This window comes from Sinohyriopsis cumingii, chromosome 9 (assembly GCF_028554795.1).
Source record: "Sinohyriopsis cumingii isolate HCF-2022 chromosome 9, ASM2855479v2, whole genome shotgun sequence".
NCBI lineage: Eukaryota > Metazoa > Mollusca > Bivalvia > Unionida > Unionidae > Sinohyriopsis > Sinohyriopsis cumingii.
In genome coordinates, this window is record NC_142969.1 from 123,227,019 (window position 1) to 123,239,341 (window position 12,323).

The 12,323-nt window shown below is 36.6% G+C and overlaps 1 protein-coding gene across 1 annotated transcript; it reads right to left on the minus strand.

The window, feature by feature from the left end:
• Positions 1-338: 338 nt before the first annotated feature.
• LOC149792826 (uncharacterized) lies at positions 339-8,029 on the minus strand. The gene has a single exon (XM_089971293.1). It carries the CDS (start codon positions 7,821-7,823, stop codon positions 6,876-6,878), a length of 948 nt encoding a protein of 315 aa, XP_089827419.1. The 5' UTR covers positions 7,824-8,029; the 3' UTR covers positions 339-6,875.
• Between the last annotated feature and the right edge of the window lie 4,294 nt (positions 8,030-12,323).

The window sequence follows — 12,323 nt, forward strand, 5'->3', positions numbered from 1 at the left end:
TGTGTAAAATTTAAATTCCACACATCATAACCGTCTTCTCACTAATTGCTGTTAAAGGGATTTACTCAATTTAAGAAATGTCTTTACCCTTGGTTTGAGAGAGGTACATAAAAATAGAAAGAAGATGCCAGGCTTACTTAGAAAGAGGTGTCAATCGTAACAGTGTAGAGACGTCCACATCTTGGGGAAGGCTGAACATAAGGTACGGTGTGCTGTAAGAAAGATCAACTTCTGGGTTTCTGACAAACTAACATTATTGAAATAAAATAAAAATTATAATGTTACTTGTTTATGCTTGGATAAACAGTAACAAAAGAAAGAGTGAAAACAACAAGCTCTGACAAATTTAACAAATAATTTATTTCCTTGAACAACACTATACAAAATGAAAAAATAAGAACTTACGGCTTTAACAATCAAATCCAAAAATAATCCAAGAATAATACATGAATTACATTTTAGAAGTCTTAGTAATGAAATGTTCTAATGAATCATGTTCTAGTCCCGATTAAAAATCCGAAATGGAGGGCGAAGACGTATACTGTAACATGTATGGTATCGTCTGCATTTTGTTTTGTTTTTTTAAATCATTATTCCACAGTCAATAATATTCCGGTGTTTGAATTTTCAAATAAAATTTACAGAAATGTCCTTGGCCAAGAATTCTGTATGAGAACTTAAATACTTCCATGAAAGGGAACTAATCATTTAGAATCCAAATAATTTAAATAGCAATTAACATATAACTCCAAACTGCCACAACAGACACTTTCCAGTGTAAAGAATAAAGCCCAACTCAGAAATATCTCTATAGACATCGGTTAAAAAAAAATACTGCACAATTTCATAAAAACCAAGAATTGCGAAATATATAAAGAAATCATATAATTTTAGTATGACCTTGATAAATATCAATCATTTTACTCGAGAATAAAATTAAAATAAATTGCTGTTTAATTTTTCTCAGTGATTTCTGAATGACGGTCGGGAACTAATCAGAAATAGAAACTTACAATTATAACGTATTTATGAACATATTCAGGTCAAACTGAATTGTCTGGAAAATATCAAATTCCTAGCAAACAAAATTACATTACATTGACACATAATGAAAATAACAAAAATTTAAACTATACAACAAACAAAAAAAAATTAGATGCAGAATTACTTCTACATAAACTCTCTATTTCAGATATAAGAAATACAAATAAAATTACAATGTTCATTCAACCAACTTCATTTCATTCTGCAATTTCAGTTTTTTAGAATCTAATACAAAATGATCAGATAGGGAATAAATTCATGACGTCAAAATCGTGTAAAAATTCAATATTTCAGACTAATACCGCAATCATTTAGTTGAAAAGTATTTCACAGGATTTAATCTAAAATATCAAAATGTTACAGTCCATTGCTTAACATTTTATTTCCAAATTGTACTGAGAAAGAAGTTGTAGTGAACTCGTCTTTTACAATAATCAACTGTATAAATGCAATTAAATATATATTCTGTATAAAATTCAACTTTCCAGTATAATATATTAAACAGACCAAGAAGAAGAAAACAACATACAAAAATATTGCAAACATGTCAATTTTAGACTGAATTCTCATTATAAGATCTTAAACATTAAAATCCCTATCTTGTATGGAAAATTGCATAAACACAGACAGTTGCTTACATGTAAGAACGATGAACATCTGAGTTCTTGGAAAACAACTACTATGCTCACTGCGGCTTCTCACTTATACGCGATTTAGGATGTATCCTTGAGACTAAATAAGGACATACATTTTTTCGAATGTGCACCTTAACTCTTCACAAGAAACTCAATAGATTCGCTACGCCTCTTACAGACTATATTCTAAGTCAGCATTCGTCATCTGCCGTAACGGCTTTTTCCATGAAACATGTGAAATATTCATGATATGCTCTACACAACTTGTTATCAGTCTAGATTTGCTGACTTAAAGGAAATGCCATGTATTTTACAAGTTCCACATACAAATCATTAACATAAGCCATACAAGGGTACAACATTACAAGAATAAAAAAACTGATTTTAATACAAATATTGTACGTGTGGTGTGTTTCTGCTATTGTGTGAGACTACACCTCTCACAAGAGAAAAGTGTGATTCAAATTATAAACATGACCAAACCTTTATCAAAATTACAAACTGATCGTCTCAGGCTCGGCTAACGTGGTTATGTGAGAAAGCGTGCCAGAAGCATCTCGTAGGTCGGTGGTTCTTCCCGGGAGTTTCCATGGTTCTTCCTCCACCAGTTATTGTGCCTGCCATGTATAGCCAATCTTGTGCTGAAAAATGGCGTTAAACCCACAACAACAAACTGATCAGGTAAGATGTATGAAGAGTAGCATACTCTACAACATGTCACTTCTTTCATTTCTCGTGGATGTCATACTTATTACTAATCATGAATGCTAAACTAAGTACAGCACACTTTGCTTAATGGCTGTGTGCATGTGTGATTTTGATTTTTAATGCAGCTTTAAAAAGATTTCAGTCATATCACTATGATGACTGCAATGGGACAGTTTATAGTGATGTCTAGCAATAAGGTATCAATGCCACAGAAAAGTAGCATGTTGTCCCGCCTAGTGTTGAATCTGCAAGAGTAGTAATGTTTTATAACCCGTTATTAGAACTTGGCCGGGGTTCAAACCCGTGACCACCCTCATTCAAGATGGAGGCCCTAACCACTAGGACACCAGAGCAGTAGATGTGCACAATTAAAAAGCTCACATGTCAACTCTGCTGGCAGGAAACCCGTTATAAGTTGGCAGCAGAATTGATTGTTTGGTGAAATGCGGTCAGTGTAATCAGTCTATATGTGTAGAAATGCCTTTATGGTGTATGTCTGACTGTCAACATGACAATAACATTGTATGAAAGAAGAGGAGATTCAATGTTCATGCTTCATTAAAGCCAGACTGATATGTCTAGCATGGATGTATGCATGTATTGGACAACATTAACTCCAGGAGAGCAGACCTACAAGCACTGCTTCCTCTGATTAGGCAAAGTTGACAATTAACCTTATTTTGTCTATATTTCATCAACAGGATGGGAGGAAACTAAAATTGAGCTCTTTAAAGGGTGGTCTTGAATAACACTTTCTAACATGTTGATTAGACCAGTTGAATGATTTTTTAATGTGATACTAAAAAGGTAATGCTTTTGCCAAAGAAGTAAATAGTCTGTTTTTTTCCTGGTTAAGTGTACATAGTAGATGTTGCTGCAATCTATTTCATACCAGAAGCAGGGGAGGATGCAGAATTTTGTTCTGAGAGGATTTGTTTAGAAAAGTGGTTAAACGAAATTCTTTCGTTGAATATTATTAAACAATTAGATAACTACATTCTTTCTTTTCATTGTGACAATAAAGTATAGTGCAAATGAATCTACACTATATATTAACATTTTCATTTTTAATATTTTATATTACTCATAAGTTTTAAACACCAAGAGCTAGAGGTTTAAAGGTATGCAGGGTTGGACACTAACTTTTTTATGACCGCTCCAGTGGCCTAGTGGTTAGAGCGTCCGTCTCGGATGCGGGAGGTCGTGGGTTCGATCCCCGGCCGAGTCATACCAAAGACTTACAAAAGTGGTACTAACAGCTGCCTCGCTTGGCATTCAGCATTAAGAGGTTAGTGCTAGGACTGGTCAGCCTGGTGTCAGGATAATGTGACTGGGTGGGACATCATGCTACATGTCTGCGGCATGATGCCCCAGTGCTAGACATCACTATAAACTGCCACACTGCAGACATCGTAGCGATATGACTGAAAAACTGTTAAAGCTACATTAAAAATCAAAATCACATCACAAATCACATCACTTTTTTATGTAGGAAGCCTAGAGGACTTCATCCTTTTGAAAACTACAGGACTTCATCCTTTCGAAAACTACAGGACTTCATCCTTTCCCGACTGATAGATGGCCCTGTTTTAGTTACTGAAAAAGTGTGTATTCTGTACAATAAAATAAAATATACATACCTGGTTATTTTATTACACTTTAAATTCATCAACAGTGTATATGCTTTGTTTGAAATGATGACATATCTTGTGTGTGGTATTTATTCTTATCACCATCAGTGGCATCAGCATCCATTGCCATAGCAAGAATCCTTTTCATCCATTAATTCCCATATCTTTATGACATAAGGCCCTCTATAGCACAGTTGATAGTTTCACTGTCTACCTTGGATACATTTTTATAACTATAAGTGATCTTAACCCTAAGCAAAAAGTATACATTTTTTGAGTTGAAAAAAAATAAAATAATAAACTACAATGAAGTTAAATTGGTGGTTTATGTGTGTACAATATAAAATGAATGGATCAAAATTTAAATCTTTGGTATAACAGTCTAAATTTCTGGTTTAATAGTTTAAATTCAATAGTAAAAATGGAAAGTTAATAACATTTACCTAGTACTCGAAAGAACATAAATAATGTCTGCCTCGTTGTTGGACATATCAGTGCAGAGGTCTCACTAGGATTCTGAAACTAAGAGTCCAGGTCTCCAATTTTGGTTAAAAAAAAGACTCCCACCAGCAAAAGTTGCAGTCCCATAGTCACATTGGGCATAGCTATAGTGGCTAAATAACCAGATGAGAAGATCCCATGGTTGTTATTGAGTTTAATTTTCTAAAGTCTGTACAACACCGACATACAGTGTGTATCTCTTGTCTATCCATTAGAGTGAGGCTGAATTTTGTCAATCCAAGGAAAGGTCTTATACGAAACAGTAAGCCAGGTATCACATGCTTTCTTGCACTTGGCTACTGTTCCCTCTGAACCATCAGTTCTAGCAGCTTCAGCACTCTTCTGAATCTCATGACACCCTTCATCAACTTGAAGTTTAACCCCATAAATACGTATTCAAATATGCACATGGCATTTGGTCTACGTCTCTATGTGTCTTGATTTCGAGGTCACATGCACAACTTATCCTGCTATACTAGGAAATAAACACAATAATGAAAGCTAAATTTGTTCATTTAATGTAACAGTACTCTCAGAATGACCACATATACATCTCTGGGTCTTTCTGTCTCTGAATTAAGTCATTGTAAATGTCAGCACATTTCCCACTAAGCAGATAGTCCATGTCTTTGAAATTGCCACCCAGCTACTGCAACATGTTCTTTTGATGTGCTCTTATAATAACATCATGTATGTCTAGGGGCCTTTCACCGGGTCTATTATGTTGGGGGTAAATATTAACAGAGCTAAAATAATCAGTTGATCAACACATTTCAGCAGGTGGATGAAGCAGGACTGGCAAGGCTTTGAATTTGCCACCAGCAATTTCATGTGTATGGAGGACTAAGTGAATTTCTGCATCCCAGATAAAAACACTGCATCCAAATACATGTAATAAAGCATTTCTGAGACTGCTGATCAGTGGATATATCAAGACAAAAACTGGCTGTCAGGAATGATACGGTCCTGTTCGGACCATGAGTATCAGTTATTTACCACATATTTGTTCCAGGTAATTTTCTCACAATATTTATCCATCAGGTAGGTACTGCCTATTTCCAAACCTTGTCCAAGTCAAGTCATATAATTTTACACGGTCATTATATGGGTGTCCACGTCATGCCACAAAATGAGCATTTCAAAACATGACAAGTAGTTCTTCAAAGGCTGCCTTATTCAGCAACGAAAAAGACTTCTTGCCTTCAGAAGAGCCAGGGACTGACTTCACAGCTTTCTTTTTTAATGTATTCCCTTTGTAGCTATCTGACATTGTTTATGAGTGTACCAACTTTAAAGTTTTTGCAGCTAGCTACAAATGTTCCTGATCGCATCATACACAGACCAAATTGAACATGCCATCTGATCCTTCTACGTATTCTGAGTTAGCCCTGGAATTTCCCATTTCCGGTTATCTTGGAATTTTCATTACCTTTTTGGTTTTCTCATACATTGTATTTCGAATTTCTTGTTTTTCTTTTTGGGGGTGCAGAGAGACATTATCAAGAATTCTCAATATTTTTTAAACACGTGAAACCACAACACAAAAAGTCAATTGCCTAAATGCTTGATGGTCTTATATGAATAAAAATGTAAGCATCCAGATGACAATTTATGGTAAGTGACCAAACAAAAATAATTCGGTTTAAATGACAAAAGGCATGAATTTCTTTTGTTTAAACTTCATGTTACCTTTTGATTTTCACCATTTCTGACACAATTTTACATTATAATTAAAATAAGAGCTTATGGAATCCTTTAAGATAGAATATATATAATTTAATATTCATAATTTAAAATAGCAGGCCTCACACACCATCCAGCTTTCGCAAAGTGGTGGTCCTTCAGAAAATCAGGTGTCCTCGACCTGCATATGTGACCATGAATAGAATTATTTAATTGATACCTGTTCTTCTGATGCACATAGCCAGGCTAGCTTTCTTCACAACCTTGTACACCATTAATACTGGCCGCCATGTATAGCCTATCGTGTGCTGAAAAATGGCGTTAAACCCCACAACAACAACAACAACACAACCTTGTAATTGGTTAGCTTGAGCAAGCTTGTAATTCATAATAGTAAATAACCCACCTATAGCCATGAAGAGCATGTAATAACTTAAATTGGGAAACCTTTACTTTAATGAGCAGATGTACCAAACTAAAACACTATTGTACATCTTGTCCTTGCACATTTTAACAGCAATTATTTTACAATGCCTATTTTTAAACACAAAATTCACATTTTTATCTCCATAATGTATTCTAATGTGTCTCTTCAAATCACGAAATGAGCATCTTGAAATTGACAGATCAAAGAAAACATTTCACCACCTATGTCACATTTGAGTGATTTCTCTCATGTATGCATTGTCATGTGCTTCTTCAAAGCAACACTCTGTGTAAACATTTTATCGCAAAGTCCACATCTGAATGGTTTATCTCCAGAATGCCTCATCATGTGCTGCTTCAAAAAGCAACTGAACCCAAATGTGCGATGACAAATTTCACATTTAAATGGTTTATCTCCAGTATGCATATTCGTGTGCTGTTTCAAATTACTACTGTGCCGAAACATTTTATTGCAAACATCACATTTGAATGGTTTATCTCCAGTGTGTACCGTCATGTGGATCTTCAAACCAGCACGCTGTGTAAACATTTTGTGACACATTTCACATTTAAATGGTTTATCTCCAGTATGCAAGGCCATGTGCTGCTTCAAACTTTTACTGTGCCGAAACATTTTATTGCAAACATCACATTTGAATGGTTTATCTCCAGTGTGTACCATCATGTGCATCTTCAAACCACCACTCTGCGTAAACATTTTTTGACAAATTTCACATTTGAATGGTTTATCTTTAGTATGTATCAGGTTGTGCTTATTTAAATTAGATTTCTCACTAAACATTTTACCACAAATATCACATTTGAATGGTTTATCTCCAGTGTGAACATTCGCGTGTTGCTTCAAATGACTACTCCGTGTAAACTGTTTATCACAAGCTTTACATTTGAATGGTTTCTCTCCTGTATGTATCAACATATGCCTCTTCAGGCTAGAACTCTGCCTAAACTGTTTATGGCAAACTTCACATTTGAATGGTTTATCCCCAGTATGTATGAACATATGCAACTGCAAGGTAGCACTTTGCCTGAATATTTTGTGGCAAATGCCACATTTAAATACCTTATCTCCACTATGTACCCTCATGTGCGTCTTCAACTCGCCATTGTGTTTAAACATTTCATGACAAACTTCACATTTAAATGGTTTATCTCCAACATTTATCTGCGTGTCCATCTTCAAAGCACCAATCTATATCAACGATGTAACACAGACTTCACAGCTGAAGAGCACACAAGACCTTTCAACTCGTCCTTCCTAATGTTCTACAAATTGAACAATGTATATCAACCAAATATGAATCAGAGTTGTGACAGCAATATTTCAACTTTAGTACTAACATTTGAAAACCAGTCCTCGTGAACGGGCACAACCACGCTGAAAAATATAAAAATAAATAAAGACCCGCATATCCTCTAGATTAGGTTTCACTGGATAGCTGCGTATTTTGCCGCCCCCCCCCCCCCCCACACCATTTTTTAAAGTAGAAAGCTTGAGTTTACTTATCTTAACTCTAGCGTTTAGAAATTCACACATAAGCAAAAATCTGAAATACGGTTACGTTTACTTTGAGTTAGGGGTGAAAATGGGCCAGGTTCTTTGGTGACTGCCTGTCACAGACTAGCACAAGGGACGTCATGGGGGGGGGCAGGAGAGGGGAGAGGGAACATTCGCCCCTTTCTGAATTTTCATGTGCTTTAAAAGTGCTGTAGCCTGTATACGAAAATTAACAAGCCTGTCAAGTTGAGTCCCCCCCCCCACCCCGAAAATTGAAACGACGTCTCTGCTATTACTATCTCTCTAATCTGTTATTCTTCCCGAGATAGCGCGTTGGTATTTGCATTAATCAAGTTTTGCTATCCCCCCATTCAAATTCTGCTCCCACTCCACCCTCGACAAAAGTTGAAATGACGTCCCTGGCTTGTACTGGTGATGAAAGAAGGCGCAAAATCGGGCTGCAAATAAACAGCCGCCTTGGATTTTCCTTTTATGACAGATTTACTTTAATGACAGTTTTTTCTACAATACCCATATTTATTTATTTCTTAGTCAGTCGAATTATTTACATATATTGCTAATGCATTAAGCTGCCAAAAAAAAAAAAAAAACGAAGCATTGGTCAGTACATTGGTTGTGTGACTGCAGGTGAAGTATTTATGGGTGGAGACTGGCAAATTACACAATGGGATAAACAAGAAGGGACTGTTCTGCCGTCGGCAGATCCATTTATGTCGCCTTGGTGGCAAATGTGATACAATTTTACAGGCGAAATTTGGATCGAAACCATGACTTGACTAGCCTAAGGTGGCGCAGTAAAATATTCCCTGAGTTAGGGGATAGTTCTATAGTTTTTCTGTTTGAACTGCTGACGGTACGGAAAGTTGATGGGGCGGGGGCGGGCGGGGGGTGGGGCATTTTGCTGTAAAGTAGGCTATATTCGAAAATTAATATGAACGTTAGTTGAAACGCGAATGTAAGTCTCTGCAATTGCAGCTATTTCCCATGCCTCCAGTCTCAACTGAGCTTAATGTCGCATACGATTTTAACACTTTTTGTAAGGATTACTGAGAAACTCCTGACTGAATTACTCCAGATGATTATCGGTAAACATTAGATGTGCGCTTGAGAGACAATTGGAAAGTTGAGAGATCTTTGGTCTTGTATTGACTAGAGTAAAATAAATAATAGAATGAACGCGTTGGACTCTCTAATTTACAACTGAAGCTGTATGGAAGACATTGAACCTATGGTAAACTTAAGACTTGTAGATGAATTGCGCTTCGGTTTGACACCGTTAGGTCAAACAAATTTCACTGGTTTGTAACAACGGTATACAGCAGGCATGTTCAGATTATACAGATTGTAGTTCCGGATCGGGAAAGAATCAAAGATCGCACTGTACCTTCCCCACTACATTTACCCATTTTAGGTCGCATAATTATTTAATATGTCACGAAACTTGATTCCAGTTGAAACGCGAATACAAGTCTCTGCAGTTGCAACTCTTTCCCATCAGGGACGTCATGGCTGGGGGGGGGGGGGGGGAGGAGCAGGGGGCATGTGCTGTAAAGTAGGCTATATTCGAAAATAACATGACCGTCAGTTGAAACGCGAATGCAAGTCTCTGCAATTGCAGCTCTTTCCCATGCCTCCAGTCTCAACTGAGCTTAATGTCGCGTAAGATTTTAACACTTTTTGTAAGGATTACTGAGACACCCCTGACTGAATTACCCCAGGTGATTATCGGTAAACATTAGAGATATGATACTTGTGCATCTTTCTTACCTTCACTCATAATGTTTTATAAACAATCATTTACATTTTTTTTCTCCCATTTCATATATCTTTTAATAAACTGTCCTATTTTCCGTTTTCTGACATTTTCAATACCCTCTACATGAATAATTTATATATATGTCAAATGCATGTTTGTATTGAAACGTTTTAACCTGTAATCTAAATATGCAGGGAGGGTGAACAGACTACATTTTAAAGTAGTCCATTTGAAAATAAAACTTCCAACAAAAATGAAATTACAAGGTCAATAACGCTAAACCGATGCTTCTAGCTGAGTTAGCGTATTTTTGTATTGAAGTTTGTATTTTCAAACTTTTATGCTTTCTCGTTTATCGACCCCTGGTGTAAAACTACCAGGATACTCACCGTTGGTCGCCCATTTCCTGCTTCTGGTGGCTTAATCAGATCAATATTATATCAATAATAACGCTAGCCATGGAATCTCATATAGTTAAACTAGCTTGACAGCGACTAGAGTCAATAAGGAAAAATCTCCTCGTCCGTAATTCTGTCAAACAACTACTAGAGCGTCAGGAGTCTCAGTTGGAATTGACAGAAGACGCAGAAGTTATTTAAACCAGTTACAAAGGCTACCGAATGTCTTCTTCCCACGTTGAAGCAAACCGCCAAAGCAACTGGGAAATTAGCAAAAGGAACTAGACAAGCATAAAAGAGTCTAAGAGAACTTCGAGGTGAAATAGCTGTTGATCAACCAATGCAAGAAATACTTGAAAGTATTGACCAAACTTTTCTGAAATAGGCGACATAAAGGATCTTATACCAGTATCACAACAAGTACCACAATCGGAATCAGTACCAGAACCACAACATGTAAGAATGAAACTGAAATGATTGATTCATTTACTAAAAATAATATTGTATTCATAAAAAGATTTGAGAACTTGGAAGATTTATCTGCGTTTGCTGCTTAAACGTTTGAACAGAGAGAAAAAGTCTGGAAAACCGAGCTCACCGGTTATGATGTAAGCCGTGACAACTGGTACAAATTGATATTTCACATACACTACGAAGTTGATCATGCGCGAAATAATGATAGAAGACAAGTAGTTAAGTGGGGCGATATAGCGTCAATGGGAATTAGCATTAAAAACTACCCTGGGCCTGTTTAGCGTCTATGTAAATTTAACATTAACCACCCTGGGCCTGTATAGCGTCTATGTAAATTTAACATGGACGAAAAATCGTGGGCCTATATAGCGTCAAGGGAATTTAACATGGGAAAAAATAATCTTGGGCCTGTTGAGCGTCAAGGGAAATTGAACAGGATGAATCTGTTGAGCGTCAAGGGAAAATGGAACATGGGGAATAAATCGTGGGCCTGTTTAGCGTCAAGGGGAATTGAACATGGGCAATAAATCGTGGGACTGTCTAGGGACAACACACACACACACACATATAAAATAAAAATTTGGGGGGTAGGCAATTGAAACTAGATCTCTTTTCGAGAAATGGAAGTGGCCCTGAAAAGGGCCTTTGGGTTTATTCTTTTTCCAACTTTTCCACTTCTTCAACCATCTTCTCACTTTTGCCAATATTCCTGTCTTCTTTTTCTCCTTTTCTGGCATCGAGTCAGGATGGCCTAGAGCTCTAAACCTTTCCTGAACTTTTATCCAATTCTGATTCATCCTCTCAAACTCAACCTCTTTCTTTTTGTTTTCCTCATCATTTCTTTCTTCCCTCCATCTCTCTTTAATCTTCTTCACTTCTTCATCCGTCACCTTTCTCATCTTTTCTTCCCCTTTTTTCAATCGTTTAACACTCCTTTTGACAAAGGGCCACTCTGACCTTTTCTCTATTTCTTCCAAGAACCTTCTTACTTTTCTCCATGGCCTCTTTTAATGTCCCCACTCTGACATAAGGGGGATTTATTAGCCCTCTCAATCTCTTCATTTCTTCTTCAATTAATCCCTCTATCATCTCCCTGGCTAATTTTAGTTCTTTCACATAGTGCACACTTGTTCCTAACTTCCAATCTCTTTCAATCCTTTCAACTCCATATTCACCATCCACCATCCAAAAATAAACATGCCTTAAACCATTAAACAGTTGTGACACCTCCATCTTCTTTGTTTATTCTCTGTAGAATGTTGCGAATAACGAACGTTGTGGGTTCTTATAGTTAAATCGCGGACGTGAAGGAAAACATCCCCCTAAAACAAAATTGATATCACCTAAATCATAACCAAACAACGCGCGGACGTGAAGGAAAACATCCCTACTTTTCTCATTTCATATAATCTACTATCCACATACGTGAATCAGCAATAAACGAACCCCAAATCTACTATTCACACATACGCAAAGCATTAAAATTAAACCCAAATCTACTATCCACACAAACGTACGTGAGCGCTTACA